Here is a 21,944-nt window from a genome sequence, read left to right as displayed (position 1 = left end):
TGCAGTTGCTCTGGCTTCCTGAAGAAATAATGGCTTCAGGTTACAGAAGGCTGAAGCATGATGGTGGTCTAATTAGCACACTACGACATAGGAACTGGGATGATACAGAGAAGCAGATCACCTGTGGAAAAGTTTTTTTAAAGTAATTATATTCTGTGCCCAATTCTGGTCTCAAAAATGGTTTTACACTCATGTATCTCCACTGGCTTCCATGGAGATATAGTAGACTTTATTATTTGTATTTGTGCAAAGGAGGTCAGAATCAGAGCCTTGAAGTTCAAACTAGTGTTTATCCAAAATTAAGGGGAGAAAAGGGGATTTGGAATAATTGGGGGACATTGACACAGCAGGTACAGTAGAGAACCAGCAGTGTGACTGTTTAACTTGATTTCCAGAGACCTATTAAGCTTTCTTAAAATATTACACTCTAAGGAGGACAGCATCTATAGATTCAATATTATCATTTAACTAGCTTCAGAGTCAAAGGCAGTAAAAACATGTCAGAATCCAAAAATATCTGTATTTAATCTCAACAATCTGCTACTGTGATGGCCTTTGCATTCATTCCAATAGACTCAGATATTAAGGTCAAAAGGGACCATTATGATCATCTAGTCTGACCTCCTGCACAATGCAGGCCACAGAATCTCACCCACCCACTCCTGCAATAAACCTCTCACCTATGCCTGAGCTACTGAAGTCGTCAAATCACGATTTAAAGACTTCCAGGTGCACAGAATCCTCCAGCAAGTGACCCGTGCCCCATACTACAGAGGAAGGCGAAAAAGCCCCCAGGGCCTCTTCCAATCTGCTCTGGAGGAAAATTCCTTCCCGACCCCAAATATGGCGATCAGCTGAACCCTGAGCATATGGGCAAGATTCACCAGCCAGATACCCAGGAAAGAATTCTCTGTAGTAACTCAGATCCCACCACATCTAACATCCCATCACCGGCCATTGGGCCTATTTACCATGAATAGTTAAAGATCAATTAATTACCAAAATCATGTTATCCCATCACACCATCTCCTCCATAAACTTATCAAGTTTAATCTTGAAGCCAGATAGGTCTTTTGCCCCCACAGCTTCCTTTGGAAAGCTATTTCAGAATTTCACTCCTCTGATGGTTACATCCCTTGCTAAAAAATTAGTTTGCTTACAACATTGATGTCTGTATTCCAATATATGACATAGAAATAGCTAAGAATGCTTCTCCAAAATGTTGTGATAGTATCAGCAATACACCAGAAACATCAGTTCCTCATCCTATTCAACAAGGACAAAATAGCAGAAACAGCATTGCTACGATGCTGGTGGCCAAAGCAGTGCAGAACCCACAGAGAGAGAGACTCTACACTTCCATATGCACCATGTATATAATCTTTGCATCAGAACTCTCAAGGCAATGTACAAGGGAAAATACATACATGTCTGAAGTACGGCTAGTGTGTCCACCAGCATGAATCCACATAGCCCGACATGAATGTAGGAATGAAGCTGTGAGTATGATGTTACCTCCCTCACAAAAAGTAAAAGTTAGAAAAATCCTTGGTGCACAAGCATACTGCATGTTATTTTTATTTTGAGGTGAGGATTCAGTTCCTTTCTCTGCTGCATTAACTCTGAGCCAGCATCTCAACCCACAGAACCCAGAGAGCGTAAAATGCGATGTAGTGAAAAGGTTTTACCTGTGAGAGTCTATAACAGCGACATTAGTTATAAATATTGCACCTTCACAGTTCCAATGTCCACTGGCATTTCCACACTTAAAAGGACAGTGCCATACTCTGCCAGAGAGGAGGCTGGCAATTAAGGCATTAATCAAGACTCCTATTCATTTCAATGGGTTTTGGATCAAGTCCACATACCACAGAGTTTTCCTGGAATACTGAAACATCTGATTGGCAAATCCAAGCCCATATTCTATTCACTCCCATGTGTAGGAGTCTTACTTTTCATTACAACAAGTATTCAGACAACCACTGACTTCATTAAAATTCCTGAAACTTTTACATATTTTAATATTAATGATTATGGATCTGAAAGTTCATAATGGATGTCTGTTATTTCCTATCTGTTATTTCCTTATTTTAAAAATTCCAATCATCCAGTCAGAGAACAGAAAAAATGCCCTCTGATGTAGCTGACCAACCATGCAACACAAATGAAGAGCAGAGAGAACAATGTACGAAGATATAGTCTAAAGGTTATTTTTTCAAACTATTCAGTGAATACTTATGAATAACAAATGCTTTCAAAGAAATCAGGATCCATTTGTTAAGAATTCATGAACAAAAAAAGGAGCTAAATTTGTAACAAATATTACTTTCAACTATTTCTGATAGAAACTAACAATCCAACATGCAACAATAAAAAGTGGTGTGTCAGTTTTTTAAACAATTATGAGAGTAAACAAGGCCAATTTATCTTGTATCAGGGATCTCAAACTCAAATCACCACAAGGGCCGCATCACTGAAACATTTTCATACAACGATACAAAAATATAGTAAAAAATGAAGAGTAATATAGTATGCTATTAAAAGTCAATGTATTAACTTTTTTAAAACTAATGCGATGAGGGGTTTTAATAAAATATAAACACTCAGTAATGCACCTCACTCAAATGAGGAAACACACATTTACTTTCAGAATTACCTTGGTTAAAGCCCCTCTCCCCCTGGCCCCGCACCTGCCCCGCCTCTTCCCAACACTTCCCCACCCCCATTCCAACCCCTTCCCCAAAGTCCCCACCCCAACTCCATCCCCACCTCAGTCCCGCCTCTTCTCTGCCTCCTCCCCAAGCGCGTCCCTGCTCCTCCCCCTGAAAAGTCTGAAGTGTCGCCAAACAGCGGCAGGAAGTGCTGGGAGGTAGGCAGAGGAGCGGGGATGCAGCACGCTCAGGGTGGGAGGTATGGTGGGTGAGGAGAGCTTGGCTGCCAGTGGATTCGGCGCCTATGGCAGGCTGCAGGAAATAACTCTGTGGGCTGCATGCGGCCCCTGGGCCACATGCTTGAGACCCCTGTCTTAGATTAAATCCTTTGTTCAGTTAGTTTTCCATAATTTAGCACAACCAGCTACTAAGGATATGACCCTTGGTGAGGTTTGCAGGTTTCATCAAGATACTATTAATTGGGGCTTTCTTTGTCTGTTTTTTGCAAATTCCTGCACATTTTTTGCAAATTCCTGCATATTTAAGTTCTCCACATTTTACAGTCAATGACACCATCAATTAGGATGTTATTAAATTAAGACATTGGCAGGTGGCAGAATTTGCTTTGCAGTAATAAGAACAACGAGGAGTCTGGTGGCACCTTAAAGGACTCCTCGTTGTTTTTGTGGCTACAGACTAACACGGCTACCCCCTCTGATACTTAACAATAAGATCCATTCATAACCACCTACAGGGTAGGGCTATATTACAAGCAACATTAAAATCACCCCATAAGAAGATGTATATTAGAAACACTGTCACTCTATTCAAGGTCATATGGTATCCTCTTTGTCAGTTTTATATAAATTTTTAGAAGTCATTTAGAAAACAGTTATTGAAAAGCTCTAGGCACCTTTTTCACATCTTAAGAAATATAAACAAACAATGTGAACAATACTAGGAAAATCCAGCAATTTCCCATCAGGAAAAGGGAGAAAAGGAACCTACTCCAGCCACTTAGGCTGTTTAATATTCTGTTGTCAGACTGGAAACCTCTTTTGTAACTATTTTCTTCATAATGACTCTTGCATATCCAAAATGACTGACTGACTGACTGACTGACTATCTAAAGCCACACTCTTCCACCTCATTAATAAGAACATAAGAATGGCCATACTGGGTCAGACAAAAGGTCCATTCAGTTCAGTATCCTGTCTACCAACAGTGGCCAATGCCAGGTGCCCCAGAGGGAGTGAACCTAACAGGTAATGATCAAGTGATCTCTCTCCTGCCATCCATCTCCACGCTCTGACAGAGGTTAGGGACACCATTCCTTACCCATCCTGGCTAATAGCCATTAATGGACTTAAATTGATGGAGGTTATCTAGTTCTCTTTGAAACCCTGCTATAGCCCTAGCCTTCACAACCTCCTCAGGCAAGGAGTTCCACAGGTTGACTGTGCGCTGTGTGAAAAAGAACTTCCTTTTATTTGTTTTAAACCTGCTGCCCGTTAATTTCATTTGGTGGCCTCTAGTTCTTATATTATGGGAACAAGTAAATAACTTTTCCTTATTTGCTTTCTCCACACAACTCATGATTTTATATACCTCTATCACATCCCCCCCTTAGTCTCCTCTTTTCCAAGCTGAAAAGTCCTAGCCATGATAATTAAGTACATACACATGACACACACAAACTTGTGGGAAAAAAAAAAAGACTTGTGTGTGTGATGTGTATGTACTTAATCATCATGGCTAGGACTTTTCAGCTTGGAAAAGAGGAGACTAAGGGGGGGATGTGATAGAGGTATATAAAATCATGAGTGGTGTGGAGAAAGTGAAGAAGGAAAAGTTATGTACTTGTTCCCATAGCGTGGTTTTCTGCCTACAGAAGGAACAGTCACAATCCTCAGTGTCACTCTTTAAATGCAACACACAGAAGGACAACATCCACTAAGTACTTACATTTCCAAATATTTCTGGCAGCCCCAAAACCTGAGCAACGAAAACTCCAATACAGATGAAGATTGCTGTGACCTGCCCCAGAGCACCCCGGATCTCCTTAGGGGAGATTTCACTCAAATAGATGGGAAGGGCACTGAGAGAGACACCTGTGAAAGAAGGGAACAGCAGAGAAATTGCTGTAAGTACAATTGACTTAACATTGAACCAATAAATGAGCAAGAATTTATTTAGAAAAGTTTGACTACCAATCTCAGACACCACCATGATGAGGGTGGCATAAGAACCTATATAGAACAGAACGTATGCTTGTGTGCGTGCGCACGCGTGCACTAGTATCCTTGTACCATCTAATCATCAGTAGTTTTAATTACATATCTGAAATGATGCATGCTGGTCAGGACTCCATTGCTACAATATGAAGAGGGCTGTTCATTCTATAGAAATTACCACTAGGGTCCTGGGGCGGGGGTTGCCTTACTCAGCCAGACATCCAAAATAAGCAGGATGGGGAAGCTGTCCTTTTGGTTGCCCGGAAAAAAACCGGTAGGAAGGAAAGGGCTAAGTTATCCCCGGATGGGATGCATGTGTGTGCTAAGGAGTGGGTTAAAACAGCACTGACCTTCTTGTCAAGAAGGCAACTATCAGTGTGGGGAGCATAGATGAGTAATAGCAGGATGCCTCTCTCAATTCTCTGGGTATCAAGGGGCCATCGTCTGCTCCCTGTCAAAGAATAGCAAGGGAGAGGATGCTGATACCGCACTGGTTTCACCCTTCTTTCAGGTTGTGTTTATTGCAAAGGTTGTGTGTTGTGAAGATGTGCATGCAGTGTAGCAAGAAAGTGAAGCCTCAACCCTAGATTTTCCAGTGGAAACCCCATACACTGCTATGTCTGAACCCTCCCATTGCTTGTCCATTGTTAATGCTATTAATGGGGTATTAGAGATTCTGATGCCTGAAAGACATCAATGTCTGTAACATTCACTAGACTGATTCTAGCATCACCAGAACAACCACCAGCAGCATAGGAAGAGAAGGAAGGAGGAATGTGTAATGGTTCACAATGGAAGTCTCTTGTCACTTCATCAATAACCTGGACACATGTAAATAAGAAAAATCCAACAACCTGATTTAGCAATATGTCAACTAGACAATATTAAATACAACATTTACACTACAGAATGCATCCTTGTTGTATCAGCAGAGAGAGAGAGATGTTCCCCTTAAACATGCTTACAATTCTGATGGACTTTTAACAGCATGCATGAATTAGAGAGGGGAACACACCCCAAAATGTGGGGAAATAAAAAAGTCAGCGTAAAGCCACCTTAGTCCAGCAGATTAACATTGGTATAAAGGTACCAATTTTTATGTTAACAACACATGTATCTTCAAGGCTACTGTAATTAGTTCTTACAAACAAGATAACCTACTAAATTATTTTGGTGGAAGTGGTGGTTCCACGTGGTATTTTAAGGGTTGGAAAACATTTATTACAAATGGATAGCCATGTTCTCTGCCTTCAGTTTTATCTTATCATATTGATATGGCATCTAGCAACACCAAAATGCAAAATAGTAAGCAGCTTTAATAGACAGGCCATGTTCTCCTACCCAAAGGGTTTCTGTTTTGCGAAGACAGACATTCTGTACGAAGGGAAATTTTCTGTCATGGTTAATATCCATTTATGTTTCTTCATTAAGGGTCAGATTCTGCCATCCTTACTCATACTGATTGTTCCCATTGATTTCAGTGGGATTATGCATAGAAATCACTCCTCAATTAAAGGGTGGCAGAGGATGCCTAGTATAAACTGTACATGTATATACAGCATAACATAAAGCTTACCTGCATGAATACCCATCACAGTGCGGCCCAACAAGAGCATTTCAAATGATCCAGCTATCTGACAAAGAGCCATCAACAATGCAGCCACAACTGCAAATACATTATTGATTAGCAATGTATGTTTTCTGAAAGAAAAATATATATGTTACACTTATATTAAAATTGTACATAACATTTTTAAATAGTCATATTAACATACATTTATTAAAATAGCTAAATTGTACATAAAATTGCAGATCATTAAAAACACAGTGCTTAACACAGGTTCACTCATGTTAAGCATTACAGAAAGAGTTTCAAAAAACTGCAGCTAAAGATATCTGCTGTAGAATAAATACAACTAGTGTCACAAAATAAAGGTCCAAATTTCAAAGGCATGAAGATTTGCTTTCTTATGCTTCCCAAGAGCAAGATAAGATATATTTAAGATTAGCACGTTCTGGATAGCGGGACATATGTAGCAGGGTCAACTGTTTCAAATTGTAAAAGAAATAAGATATACTTCAAATTTCAATATGTTGAAAAAGATGGTAGAACCTTGCATGGTATTTACAAAGTTTTCAACAGATCAGTGTTTGGAAAACTGCAGCATGTACTGCAATGTGGCCAAATTCAATTCTTGAATACAGAATGGAAATCTGGAAAAACTTCATGGATGTCACCAGATTTACACTGTTAGAACTGAAAGCAAAATTTGTCCCTCATTCATGATATTATAGGTATATAAAAGGAAAGTGAGCTCATGTACAGCTGGGCAAAACATCTGGGTTTTTTAGTTCATTGGTAAAACCAACTTCTTTTCACAAAAATCTGGAAATTCTCCATAATTTTAAATTTGTTATGAAATTCCATCTATTTTTCCAAATTCACTATCACTGGATGAAATAACTAAGTAGTAGTTAAAATGAAAAATTTTTCCACATTTCCAAAACCAAGTCTGAAAAAACCCCCACTCTCTCTGCCTTTCCTCTATCACAACAACAACAGCCATATATATTTATCATTTAAATACAGTTTTATCCATATTATTCTTTGCTGCCCATGCTCTCTCTTTCCATATCTTTTGAGCTGTGAATCAAAACACTGTAATCTCGCTCAGCCTATAGAAGTGGCAGCATGAAGAATTTCCTGGATCTTTTGACTCTTTGCTTCCCTTACTTCCTTGTGGTTACAAGGTCAGATTTTGCCACGCATGTGTAACAAGAATGTTAAAATATGAAATCAATAGCTCTACCAAGATTAATTCTGTAATGATTATTCCCCGCTGAAGGATTAAATATAAAAGCCCTCTCAATGCTGAGATTATCACTACCATCTGACTGGATGTCTCTATTACCTACTGTCTCAAAGAAAAAAGCTCCAAATGGCTTCTTTTTCCTAAAAATAGGTATATAAGAAATGGATTGGCAGGGCTCGCCAACCCCTAGGATAGCGATTAATTGAAAGGGTTTCAGGGTATGTCTACACGGCAAAGGAAAACCTACGGTGCCAAGTCTCGGAGCCTAGGGCAAGTGACTCAGGCTCGCAGAGCTCAGGCTCAGGAGACTAAAACTAGCAATGCAGATGTTCTGGCTCAGGCTGGAGCCCAGGTTCTGAAACCCAGCGAGAGGCTTAGAGCCCAAATGCCTACACTGCTATTTTTAGCCCCGCAATGTGATTCTCACAAGCCAAGTCCATTGACCCCAGCTCTGAGACTCAAGAACTGGGGGTCACCCAATGAAATTAATAGGCAGCAGGTTTGGAATAAATACAATGAAGTACTTCATGTAATGCACACTCAATCTGTGGAACTCATTGCCCGGGGATGTTGTAAAGGCCAAAACGATAACGGGGTTCAAAAAAGAACTAGATAAGTTCATGAAGGACAGGTCCATCAGTGGTTATCATCCAAGATGGTTAAGCATGCAACCCCATGCTCCAAGTGTCCCTAGCCTGTAGTTGCCAGAAGCTGGGAGTGGACAACAGGAGATGGATTACACCATGGTTGCCTGTTCTGTACATTCTCTCTGAAGCACTTGGCATTGGCTACTGTTGGAACAGAGGATACTGGGCTAGATATACCATTGTTCTGACCCAGTATGGCCATTTTTATATTCTCAGTGATATTAGCTTTTTTTGCAACAGTGGTAAACTGTTGACTCACATCTAGCTTGTGATCCACCATAAACCCCAGATCCCTTTCTGCAGTACTCCTTCTTACACATTCATTTCTCATTTTTTATGGGTGCAATTGATTGTTCCTTCCTAAGTGGAGTACTTTGCAGTTGTTCTTATTGAATTTCAACCTATTTACTTCAGACCATTTCTCCAGTTTGCCCAAGTCATTTTGAATTTTAATTCTAATCCTTCAAAGCACTTACATCCCTCCCAGCTTGGTCTTGTCCGCAAACTTTATAAGTGTATTTTCTAGGCCATTATCTACATAATTTATGAAGCTACTGAAGAGAACTGGACCCAAGACCAATCCTTATGGGACCCCATTCGATATGCCCTTCCACCAGCTTGACTCTGAACCATTCGTAACTACTGTCTAGGAATGGTTTTCCAACCAGTTATGCACCCCCCCACCTGGCAGCTCCAGCTAGGCTATATTTTCCTAGTTTGCTTCTGAGGAGTTAGCAGAAGCCTTTCTAAAGTCAAGATATACCACATCTACTGCTTCCCCCTATCCACATGGCTTGTTACCCTGTAAAAGAAAGATAGTAGGTTGGTATGACTGATTGGTAGGTTGGCTTGACAAATCCATGTTGATTGTTACTTATCACCTTATTATCTTCTAGGTGTTTGCAAATGGATTGCTTGATTATTTGCTCCATTATCTTTCTGCATACTGAAGTTAAACTGACTAGTCTGTAATTCCCCAGCTTTTCCTTATTCCTTTTTATAGATATACTGTATATTTGCCCTCTTCCAGTCCTCTGGAATCTCTCCAGTCTTTCATGACTTTTTGAAGATAATTGCTAATGGTTCAGATATCTCCTCAGTCAGCTCCTTGAATATTCTAGGATGTATTTCATCAGGCCCTGCCGACTTGAAGACATCTAACTTGTGTAAGTAATTTTTAACTTGTTCTTTCCCTACTTCAGCCTCAGATCCTACATCACTTTCACTGGCATTCACTATGTTAGACGTCCGATCGCTACAAACCTTTTTGGTTCAAACTGAAACAAAAAAGGCATTTAGCACTTCCTACATTTCCACATTTTCTGTTATTATCTTTCCCTCCTCATTGAGTAAGGGGTCTACCCTCTCCTTGATCTTCCTCTTGCTTCGAATGTATTTGTAGAATGTTTTCTTGTTACCCTTTATGTCTTTAGCTAGTTTAATCTCATTTTGTGCCTTGGCCTAATTTTCTCCCTATATGCTTGTGTTCTTGTTTTTATATTCATCCTTCATAATTTCACCTATTTTCCACTTTTTGTAGGTCTTTTGTTTGAAGATCATTGAAGATCTTCTGGGTAAGCTAGGGTGGTCTCTTGCAAACTTTCTAGCTTTCCTATGCAGTGAGATAGTTTGCTCTTGTGCCCTTAATAATGTCTCTGGAAAACTGTCAAGTCTCTCGAACTGTTTTTCCCCTTAGGTTTGCTTCCCGTGGTATCTTAACTACCAACTCCCTGAGTTTTCAGAAGTCTGCCTCCTTGAAATCCATTATTTTTATTCTGCTGTTTTCCCTCCCACGATTCCTTAGAATCAGGAACTCTATCATTTCATGATTACTTTTCACCCAAGGCACTTAGGAGCCCAATCAATGGAACTTAGGCTCCTAAGTCATTCAGATGCTTTTGAAAAGTTTACCCTACTTCTGAGAAATGTAATCTTTAGTCCAGCAACAAATAAATAAATGTTGAGTGCTGTATTTCAAAACAGAGACATTATTTCTGGACAATATGTTGGTCCCTTCTGTCTCACTGTTCTAAGTCAGTGTAAATTAAAGTCAGTTTCACTATTCACACCATCCAGCAGCCCGCATGCACACTGTACTATGCAGAAAGGGCTTTTTATTGTCTGTCACTGTTTTGGTGCCCTTTTTAGGTACTACAGTTGAATACTTAGACAAGTTTCCATACCTATCATGAATATTAACTATCCAAAAGGACTGCAGTGTGAATAGTATTCCTGAAAACTCCTTCTTGATGGGCAGTCTTGATCCTTCAACAGCTGTTGAAGGCACGGTTCCTTCCAGCTACAAATCCTTATTCTGTGCTCATACAGTAGCTGCATGGCAGAGCTATCTATTTTCATTACTTGAATTCCCATATTCTATGGGCAGATGGACAAAACCTTGGAAGTTTAACCCCATAGCCTAGGAATGTGATCTGAGATGGAGAATTTGGGAAGGGTGTGAATTGATGAGTTGGAGAGGAGGCTGAGAAGTGAGTTGTTAAATTGAGGGGAAAGGATACTGAGAACAAAATAGATTGGTGAATTGATGGGAGGGAAGGCACAGAATTGGTGAATTACTGAAGGTGGGAAAGGGAAACAGTGGACAAAGGATTTGGAGGGCCAGAGAATAGATATTTGCTGTGTGAATGTAGGAATAACCACAAAACATACTGTGTAAGGTGAAAAATGGGGAAGGAAGAGAAAAATGGACTGCGTGTAGAAAAGGGAAGTATAGGAGACAGAAGATTTGAGGAAATTGGATTGTAGGGAAATAACGGGTAGAGTAAGACAAGGGAGAAATTAGAATCAAGAAGAAGATGGTAAAAAAGGAGGAAAATAAAGGCTAAAAGACAAGAGAAAACAGAACAGGGAGAGTGGGGGGGGGGATGTTTTTATACATGTCTATGTATTTGAGCCCCTGTGGTGACATTTAGTAGAACCTAATTTGCCAGTAGCAAGTCATTCTGTGAGTCATCTTAAAGGATTTAAAGAAATACTCATGAGACTTTCTTTTAAAAAAAATTCTGAAGTTAGTTTTTTAACCTTTAAAACCCCTCTTGAATATAAGAAATAATATTTTGGTGCAAGGACACCCCCCCCACCCCCAAATCCTCTCATTTAAGATTTTACTGGCTCCCTCACAGTTTCCCAAAGCTCCCCATTTCTCTCTGGCTAACTTCAGACCCGAAGCCACCTCCGGATATGACTCTTGGTATGAGCTGTGCAGGAAAGCAGAAATCTGCCAATGCAAGTATTCTGCTTTACAGTAGCCATGGAATTTAGAAATACATGTTACAGCTGGTCAGTGTTTACCCAGGGACAACCCTGAACAATGGCCCTACGAAACTCAATCTGTGCATACTACTCCAAAAGAGACAGCCCCCTGATTCAACTATCATCTCTGGTGAATGCTACAAATTTAGAATTATAAACAATAACAATGGTAAACTTTTCCTTGTCTCCTGTGGGGCAGCACCATCAGATCATATAAAATTTAGAAGCTATCTAATGTAGTTTTCCTAATTTGAAGGTCTTTAAAATGAGAAGGAAATTTATTATGTTAGAAAATATTTTTATGGATGCTATAAAAAGGGTAAATAAGATACCAAATTCAGAGCTTTGTAATGTACCTACCGGCCAAGGAACTTCACAGTTGGTGTGGTAATTATCGCACCCACCAGTCCACCAATGGAGAAAATAGACACGGTTATAGACCAGAGGAGTGTAAGAGTTCCTCCATCTATTACGTGGCCATATCTTCTTTCCCAACTTTCATTGTAAAACCTCTTGATATACTGAAAGTAAAGAGACAATAATGGTATGTGTGAAAGCAGCTTACTTGACGAGTAAGGACACTGAAATTATCAATCATGATTTAAACAATGGCAAAATAGTAGCTTTCTGTATAGAATAGACACCTGTGACATCCATCTTTAATTGTTTTCACCCTAATCTTGAATGATTTGGAACAAATTAAAAATATGTAAATTCAGTTATCAGTGTTATGGGTTGAGTTATACATTGTTATGAGTTGGGTGTAGCTGCTGCCTTACATTCAGGATAAACATTAAGAAGCCATTGTGAAGAAGTGGCTGAACCAACAGCAGTACAACTCAACACACAGGCACATGAAAAAACTTGAGCTGATGCTGACCCAGGCACTAGAGATTAAGACAGAAGCAGAAATAGAAAGTCAAGCCACAGTAACAGAAAGCTGGGATGTGGCTGGAAGACAAAATTAAAATAAAAAGATTTTGGGGTATGGAGCACTAGCTGGATAGGCAGGCATGGAACCGCAGACACAGGAATTGTCTCCTGCTATTTGATTCCTACTACAATCAGAGAAACAAGACTTTGTACATTCTTAATGAATAAGCAAAATTGCATCAAAGAATTGAACTGCACCTCCAATTTCTCCTCCTAAGTGGAACAACCTACAAGACCCCAAATTATGGGCTATCCAGTTGCGTGAAAAGGGGTATCATTATTATCTATATTGCAGTAGCAGCTACAGCCCATTGTGCCGGGCACTATACCAATATATAACAAAGAAATGGTCCCTGCCTCGGAGAGGTTACAATCTAAATTCACAGCAAAATGCTGTTAATATTGTATTGTAGTATCCTTATATTAGGAACACATAGTTTTACTGAATACTCCATAGGTCTCTACTGAAAACAATTTAAAAATAGAAAAACTCCAAGGGAAAGGAAGAGAAGAAAAAGGGCAACAAAGGCAGAAAGAAGAAAAGATGTCACTTGTAGAGAGCGATGTGGGGTGGGAGATTGGTGAGGAACAGAAACTCAAGAGGAAAAACAAGAAGCGAGACGCCAACAGAAGATGATTCCTGATAATGAGGAGACTAGCCTGCCTTGTCCCATAAAATGGAACTTCAAAAGCAGGAGAGAGTAACAGGGATGATTTCTGTTTTAATCCCCCCCCAAATTCTGTAACTGACGATTATGAAAATATTTTATACTGATGCTTTTTATCGGTCGGTGCACATGTAGGTACAGAGCCAGGGGTTGAGCAGTGAAAACCCCCTGGCCCATTGGAAAGTTGGCATCTGTAGCTCTAGCCCTGGAGTCGGTGCCTATACAAGGAGCCACATATTAACTTTTGAAGAGCTGCATGTGGCTCCAGAGCCACAGGTTGGCCACCCCTGGTCCAGGAGAAGGTTGGACAGTAGAGGACATACATTTCTGGGGGGAAATCTAGGATTGGGGGTGTGTTGGGGTCACCCTGAAGTATAACCCAGGCTGGCAAGAGTCAGAGTGTAATCCAGGTAATGGCAGGCTGCAGTTACACACCAACATTCAGGGTGTAGCCTGCATGCTGAAAGGCTCTGAGCAGACCAGCTGGAAGCTGCTTCAACCAAAGCATTGTAAAGCACCCATAGTTGCTAAGCAGGGGGGACACCGCTGCTCATTAGTCTGGACTGTACAATGGTAAGTCACAAATGGGGCCCAGCATCTCCCAGAGGCTATTTGTGAGTGCTGGTTGCATCTAAAAAGAAGTGCATTTTGAGCCTGGACCAAAACCCATTGACGTGAATGGATATTTTTACATTAACTTTAATGGGGTTTTCTGCAAATACAACAAATGAAAAAGGTCATAAATATGGGAATAATAAAGGGGTGCTAGACCTTGCTATGGTAAGGGTGAGGGTAAGTGGCAGTTGCCAGGCATGGGGGCAGGTATTACAGTTTCATTGGAAGCTAAGCTGATGAAATGGAATGGAAATAAGTTATATAAATGAAAAAAAAGTGACTGTGAAGAAGGAAAGTCTGCTGTATTTATTCATTGGGAGTTCAGCGTGCCTTGGGACTCTGCATCTGAAAAAATGAGAGCATGAGCCCTAATGCACAGTAGCTGTAAGGAAAGCTGAAACATATTTCTGGTTCATTAAAAGGATATTCAAAACAGTGACGCAACATATTTATAATTATGCAATAAATTTACAATTTTCAAAGGGTAGATGATCCATTTATTATCTTATACCACATAATATAACCCCAAGTACCTATCCTGAAAATTAACTAAATGCCAAATCTCCTGCACAGAGAATGTATGAAGAATGCTTTCTATCTCTTCGCATCAAAGCTAATTGTGTTATTTCCACTGCTTGAAGGATGTATTTTTTTTAAAAAAGCTATGAAATGACACCAAGAAATTGCTACACAGCTGGAATCCAGTTAGCCTCTGGCATTTTACCATTTCAGTGTTCCATTCTGACTCATACATAACTTGTCATAAAATTTGCCTCAGTTTTTTTGAGTGACTATAAAAGGTACAGAAATAGTACATTTTCTGAGTGAAGGCCTATGGTACACTCACCATGACATAAGAGTCATTACTGTACTTTACATTTTGCAGTTCAGGTTGAACCCAAGGTCATGGACTTGTTTGCAAATGGTCTATTTTCATTAATTTTAAGGACAATCTTTTAAAACTTGGATGAGAAATCAGGCCTCTAAAGGTATATTTAAGTGCTGAAGTAAGTGCCCTCATTTTCAGAGGTGCTGAGCACTCACCAATTATAATGGTAAATTATACCAGTATAGCTAAACCAATGTAGTTATATCAGCAATATTCCACATAGGGACATTCTTATTCCAGAACTAGTATGGGAAAGCCTATGTTTTGCATGGGTGTGGCAGCTGGATCAAGTAATCCATCAGCCGTGCAGTCTTTCTCAAACAACTAATAACACAGCTGCATGCAAATTAGCTGTAGACTAAGGGTGCTGATTGGTTGAGTTACTTCTAATATCTCAATGTTCTAGCACTCTTCATGGCATAGATACAACTACAGTAAGGCATGTATACCAGATAGCTGTAATTCTTGAAGTCAAAATGGGCAAAAATTTAAAAACTGGACAGTAACAGATTTCAAATCCCAGTGATGATTCAACCTGCTCATAACGCTAAACCAAAAGGGCTCTCAACCACACCTGTAGCAGTTTCCATTGCACTGACTCTACAGACATTCTCGACTTCCAAGTGACATACAGACAGATTGACAATCCTGATACCTTATCTTGTATAAGAGTGGCTTTTTTTTTAACCTAATCTCCTTGCAAAATGGCATAAACTAAATTGAAAAAAGTGCTCTTATATCTCAGTTTTTAGAAGAGGTTATTTTGTCTTGAATATTTAGAGCTTTTTAATAGAGAGAGTCTTCATATATTCATGTAAAGAAATAGCAGTATTATCTTTCCAGGACATTAAAAGGTATTCAGAGACACAGCCAAACACACTGGTATCCACTCATTACTCTGCCATGTATAGTTCTGAAGCAAAGATGGCAATGATTTTACTCTAGTCAGTGGGGACCTCAACCTTTTCCCTGCTTGACCTCACAATAAAAGAGAAAAAGATTTTCAGATTCCTCCTCCCATTTAGCTATAAAGAAAAGTAGAGAGTCACAACCACTCTTGGACCTGGCTGTAACGCCCTGATCAAGAACCCATGCTAGAAAATAACTTCTCCAGGGCCAAAGGACAGTTCCACAGAAGAAAAAAACTGATACTATGTATCAGATAGGAGCGTTATTTTCTAGTTATGCGGGGGTGTGGGAAGAGGCAGAGATCAGACATTTAAGAAATGCTACTATTTGAGAGAACATCTAGAATTGGAATGCAATGGCAGAGGTCAACTTTTCCCCCCTAAACAGTGTAACTGATAAGGGATTTTGTATAGTAAAATCTACTAGCAGGCTAAGAATCCATCTATCTGTCTAGGCATTACTAGAGTCATAGAGTTTAAGGCCAGAAAGGACCGCTAAATGTCACCCAATTACCTGTGTATTGAACCCAATAACCTGTGTTAGGTTAAAGCGTATCTTCCACAAAGGCATCCAGACTTGATCTGGAGACATTAAGAGATGGAGAAAGTGTACACTTTCACACCAGAAGGAACTTGAACCCACAATCTCTGTTTTAGGAGGCCAATGCCTTACCCATTAGGCTCATATGGACCTCATCACCATTGTATCTGACATAATCATTAGTGGATTCTATTCCCCATGAGGTAGGACGGTATTAGCTGCCCCTCTGTAAAATGGAGATGAGGCAGAAGGTAGATTAGGTGATTGCCCAAGGTCACACTGGCAGTCAGTAGCCAAGCCGGAAACTGAAGCCTGGTCTTCTCCAGCCCTGTTGAGTGTCTTAATCACAAGTCTATCATCCTTCCTTGAAGCCTGGTGTCAGGTTTTAGCCTGATAGACATGGAAGTGCCAAAGCTAGAGCTTCTACATATAAATAGGATTATAATAGAAATGCCAATAAACACTTAAATTTAGCAGAATTACTAGATGTCAACTTTCAGAGTAACAGCCGTGTTAGTCTGTATTTGCAAAAAGAAAAGGAGTACTTGTGGCACCTTAGAGACTAACCAATTTATTTGAGCATAAGCTTTCGTGAGCTACAGCTCACTTCATCGGATGCATACTGTGGAAAGTGTAGAAGATCTTTTTATATACACACAAAGCATGAAAAAATACCTCCCCCCACCCCACTCTCCTGCTGGTAATAGCTTATCTAAAGTGATCACTCTCCTTACAATGTGTATGATAATCAAGGTGGGCCATTTCCAGCACAAATCCAGGGTTTAACAAGAACGTCGGGGGGGGGGGTATTAGGAAAAAACAAGGGGAAATAGGTTACCTTGCATAATGACTTAGCCACTCCCAGTCTCTATTCAAGCCTAAGTTAATTGTATCAAATTTGCAAATGAATTCCAATTCAACAGTTTCTCGCTGGAGTCTGGATTTGAAGTTTTTTTGTTGTAATATCACAACTTTCATGTCTGTAATCGCGTGACCAGAGAGATTGAAGTGTTCTCCGACTGGTTTATGAATGTTATAATTCTTGACATCTGATTTGTGTCCATTTATTCTTTTACGTAGAGACTGTCCAGTTTGACCAATGTACATGGCAGAGGGACATTGCTGGCACATGATGGCATATATCACATTGGTGGATGTGCAGGTGAACGAGCCTCTGATAGTGTGGCTGATGTTATTAGGCTCTGTGATGGTGTCCCCTGAATAGCTCTTACAGGCAGGATAAATTTTCATAACAAACCTGCACAATTGAATTAGGGATATTTTGCTGATAAACATTATAATTCTCTATAAGAGTTGTGCCACTATACATTGAGTGAAGGCTGAAATTAATATAACCCTATCAATTCATGTCCCTTATTCCTACGGCTCTTTGGACTTGAGGGTCATGAATTCTGTGACTTCCCATTTTTTTCCTGAGAAACCTGAGATGCTGCTTCTTACTGTTCTTAATCCCAGCTGAGGGGCAAAGAAAACCATATTTTCCTTCCAAGAAATCCAATGTGGGGAGGAGGAAGAAGAGGACAACTTCCTGAGCTTCCTAAAGAGAAATAGAAGAGACCCATTGCTCCTGCTCATGATACACCTGCAGTGGGAAAATAGACTTTCTGCCCTCAGTAGCTCTACAGAGTGAGTGAAAGAAAATATATTCTACTTCACCCATGGTTATACCACCTCAAGAGATGCCAGCTGATCAAGACAGGACTGAAAGCATTCTGCATTAATAATGAGAGATGAGGCACAAATCCAGGATTGAGCCAAAATTTGCCATGGCTTTTTTTTAAAATACCCTGTTCCATGGCAAAATAATAGCCCTTAACAAAACACTAATAGCCCAAGAGATGCTAAACATTAGTATTCGATATTTATGTTATTGTAGCACCCAGATTTCAAACAGGATCAGGGTCCTACTGTGCTTAGCCCTGCACAAATGTAAAATAAACATCATAGTCCCTACCCCAAAGAATTGACATGAGAAACAGATTCATTGCAGCCTAAGGAAAAAATAAAAAGCTACAAAAGTTTGCAATTGCTGGTCACATACTGGTCAAAAACAAAACAAAACCAATTCCTCCAACCCCATCTTTTTAACATATTGCTAAAGTCAAGATCTATTTGTCACTTGTATGACTGAGTTATGACGTTTCCCCTTCTAATCTAAAGTCAAACTTTGAAAGCTGCTTTATGAATTAAGTTTAGGGGTGCAGAATGAGGCAGAAAATTTCTCATTTAATAACAAAAGTGTCTATTTCATGTGTGATGTAGCCACATTCCAAATAATAATCACTTTACCACTTTGCTAAATGAGCAGGGACTCATAAGAAATTAATTCTATAGATAAGCACTAAAGCAGTTAAGCTAGTTCTATAGGAATCAGCTACCGTACCATACAAATACAGCTGCATTTTGTGGCATTTGAATCATATGCCTAGTGTTTTAGCACCATATAGTGGTTTAAAAAAAGATATTAGGCATGCTCCTATATCAAAATATGCTGTTTCCAGACAAGTGGAGCTGGTGACTATTATGGACTGCTATTGCTGATATAATCTGGGGGCTGGGAAGAGCTGTAAACACCACAATTGGTTAGAGGAGTTGTGTGAAATTTGTTAATAAGCCTCACATCACTTTAAAGACATGTGATCCTTGAGGACATGAAAATAGTTTGGATTGCATTGCAAAGATCCTTCCTGAAAAAACACAGGTTGGGGCCTGTGTGCGACAAGACCTGTTAACATCAGTAAACAGAAATGGGGTAGAAGGTGTCACTGAGAACTCAGAATGGCAGAGAACAAAGAATTCAGATCAGCTCTTGCCAGTAGACTAGCAAGGAAAGAGACTAGAAGGTATGTAATAAAATGCAAAGTAGCCTGAAATTGTACTTGTGCCATAGTTTAGGCCTGTTCAGTTTTGGAAATATCATGTAACTTAGGCCTGGTCTACAGTACGCGGTTATTTCGGAATTAACCGAGTTACCTCAAATAAAACTGGTTCTGTCCACACGTCCAAACCAGTTTTTTCAATTTAAAGGGCTCTTTACTCCGATTTCTGTACTCCACCTCGGCAAGTGGAATAGCGCTAAAATCGAGATTGCAGTTCTGGGTTACAGATACTGTGGACGCAATTCGACGATATTGGCCTCCAGGAGCTACCCCAGAATGCTCCCTTGTGACTGCTCTGGACAACACTCTGAACTCCGATGCACCAGCCAGGTAGGCAGTAAAAGCCCCAGGAACTTTTGAATTTCCTGTTTGGTCACCATCAGCACAGGTGACCATCAGCAGAGTCCACCATCACAGGCGACCATGCAGAGTCCACCATCTCAAGAGACCACACGGCCCTGGATTCGCAGACGAGCTCCAGCACTCTGGGTCACAACCCCATACATGCCGCTTCTACCGTGAACTGCATGCAATTATGGGGGGTGACGACACCACTACCCCACCACTGTCCATGGACACCTGCAAGGAGGGAGGAGCACGGAGCAAGGAGGATAAGTTTTTGGAGAATGGAGGAGGAGGAGGACAGTGCACAGGCGGCAAGTGGGGAATCTGTTTTCCCCCCTAGCCAGAAACTATTCTTAACGTTGGAGCCAATAGCCTCCCCCTACTCCCAAAGCATGCTCCTAGACCATGACCCTGGAGAAGGCACTTCTGGTGAGTGAGAGCTTGATCGGAGCCACACGGTGGGGGGTAACCCAGCCATGCTGAGCTGTGCGCGTTTAGTTTAAAGGGCTCATCCCTGCTCAGAGCCTCAACGGAGCCCCGTGGTGTGTGTGTGGCGCGGGCGGGGTGGGGGGGTGGGAAGAGGGAGGGTGTTGTGTGAAGCGATCATCCCAGAGAGCCCACAGGCTGCCTGCAAGCTGAATTCTGTTGCCTGGCCGCATATGAAGGTTTACTCACACCAAAGCGGCAGACGCTTCAGTATAGGAGGCAAAATGAGACCTTGTACAGAAAGAATATGTGCTGTGTACTATGAATTGCCTGTTTCACTGAGAAACAGTGTCCCCTTTGTTCTCTAAAATGTATCTTTTAAAATACTACCCTCCCTTTTTCTCCTCCTGCAGCAGGTGCAAATGTTTCAATGTGGCCCCTATCTACTCCATCCCAGAGGCTGGTCCAGATTAGAAGGCGGAAAAAATGAACTCGGGACGACATGTTTGCCAAGCTCATGGAGTCCTTCTGCACTGACAGGGCCCAGTTGAATGCATGGAGGCAAACAATTGCAGAGTTGCGTAAAGCGTTACATGAATACGAAGAGAGGAGGGATGTACGCGATGAGAGCAGGTGGGATGCTATGGTCAAGCTCATGGGGGAGCAAACTGACATGCTCCGCTGTATGGTGGATCTAATGTGGGAAAGGCAGCAAGACCACAGACTGCCGCTGCAGCCCCTGAATAACTGCCCTCTCTCCTCCTCAAGTTCTATACCCTCCTCACCCAGATGCCCAAGAACACGGGGGGGGGGGGGACCTACAGGGACCCACACAGTCAACCCCAAAGGATTGCACAAGCAGCAGAAAGCTGGCATATCCTAAATTTTGATTTGGTTTCTGGACTTGTCCTTCCCTCCTCCTCCTCCACCCCCCAACCCAACCCCCCCCCCATCTAGCTTCTGATTTCTCTCAATGTTTTGTGCAACAAATAATAAAGAACAGTTTTTAAAAATTGTGACATATATATATATATATATAGGGGGCGGGTAACTCTAAGAGAAACAAACACAACTCTCACACCGTACTCTGGCCAGTCATGAAACTGGCTTTCAATGCTTCTCTGATATTCAGCACGCCCTGCTGTGCTCTTCTAATCGCCCTGTTGTCTAGCTGTGCGAAACTGGCCACCAGGCAAGTTGCCTCAACCTCCCACCCCGCCATAAATGTCTCTCCCTTATTCTCACAGATATCGTGGAGCACACAGCAAGCAGCAATTACAATTGGAATATTGGTTGTCCTGAGATCTGAGTCAGTAAACTGCGCCAGTGCGCTTTCAAACGTCCAAACGCACATTCTACCACCATTCTGCACTTGCTCAGCCTATATTTGAACTGCTCCTTACTACTGTCCAGGGTGCCTGGGTACGGCTTCATGAGCCATGGCATTAAGGGGTAGGCTGGGTTCCCAAGGATAACTATAGGCATTTCAACATCCCCAACAGTAATTTTCTGGTCTGGGAAGTAAGTTCCTTCCTCCAGCTGTTCAAACAGACCAGAGTTCCTGAAGATGCGAGCGTCATGCACCTTTCTCAGCCATCCCATGCTGATGTTGGTGAAACGTCCCTTGTGATCCACCAGTGCTTGCAGCACCATGGAAAAGTACCCCTTGCGGTTTATGTACTGGCCGCCCCGGTGTTCCGGGGCCAAGATAAGGATATGCATTCCGTCTATCGCCCCGCCGCAGTTAGGGAACCCCAGCGCATTAAAGCCATCCACAATGGTCTGCACATTTCCCAAAGTCACTACCCTTGATAGCAGCTGGTTAATGATTGCGTTGGCTACTTGCAGCACAGCAGTCCCCACAGTAGATTTCCCCACTCCAAACTGATTCCCGACTGACCGGTAGCTGTCGGGCATTGCAAGCTTCCTCTGGGCTATAGCCACTCACTTTTCAACTGTGAGGGCTGCTCTCATTTTGATGTCTTTGCGCTTCAGGGCAGGGGACAGTAAGTCAAAGTTCCATGAAAGTGGCCCTATGCATACGAAAGTTTCTCAGCCACTGGGAATCATCCCATACCTGCAACACTGTGCGGTCCCACCA

General features: G+C 41.3%; 1 protein-coding gene across 3 annotated transcripts in view; it reads right to left on the bottom strand.

The window, feature by feature from the left end:
* SLC2A9 (solute carrier family 2 member 9) overlaps nt 1-21,944 on the bottom strand; it is a 207,451-nt gene that overhangs the window by 123,103 nt on the left and 62,404 nt on the right. For all 3 annotated transcript variants that reach the window (XM_073342503.1, XM_073342505.2, XM_073342506.2), the window contains 3 exons: nt 11,979-12,139; nt 6,462-6,586; nt 4,617-4,762 (listed from right to left, as the gene is read on the bottom strand). In XM_073342503.1, coding sequence (XP_073198604.1) covers nt 4,617-4,762; nt 6,462-6,586; nt 11,979-12,139 — 432 coding nt within the window. The remainder of the gene's footprint in view (nt 1-4,616; nt 4,763-6,461; nt 6,587-11,978; nt 12,140-21,944) is intronic.

The sequence above is a fragment of the Lepidochelys kempii genome, chromosome 4, assembly GCF_965140285.1.
Source record: "Lepidochelys kempii isolate rLepKem1 chromosome 4, rLepKem1.hap1, whole genome shotgun sequence".
In the NCBI taxonomy this organism is placed as follows: Eukaryota; Metazoa; Chordata; order Testudines; family Cheloniidae; genus Lepidochelys; species Lepidochelys kempii.
Note: the sequence above shows the minus strand (reverse complement) of the source record. Positions and strands in the feature narration are given on the sequence as shown.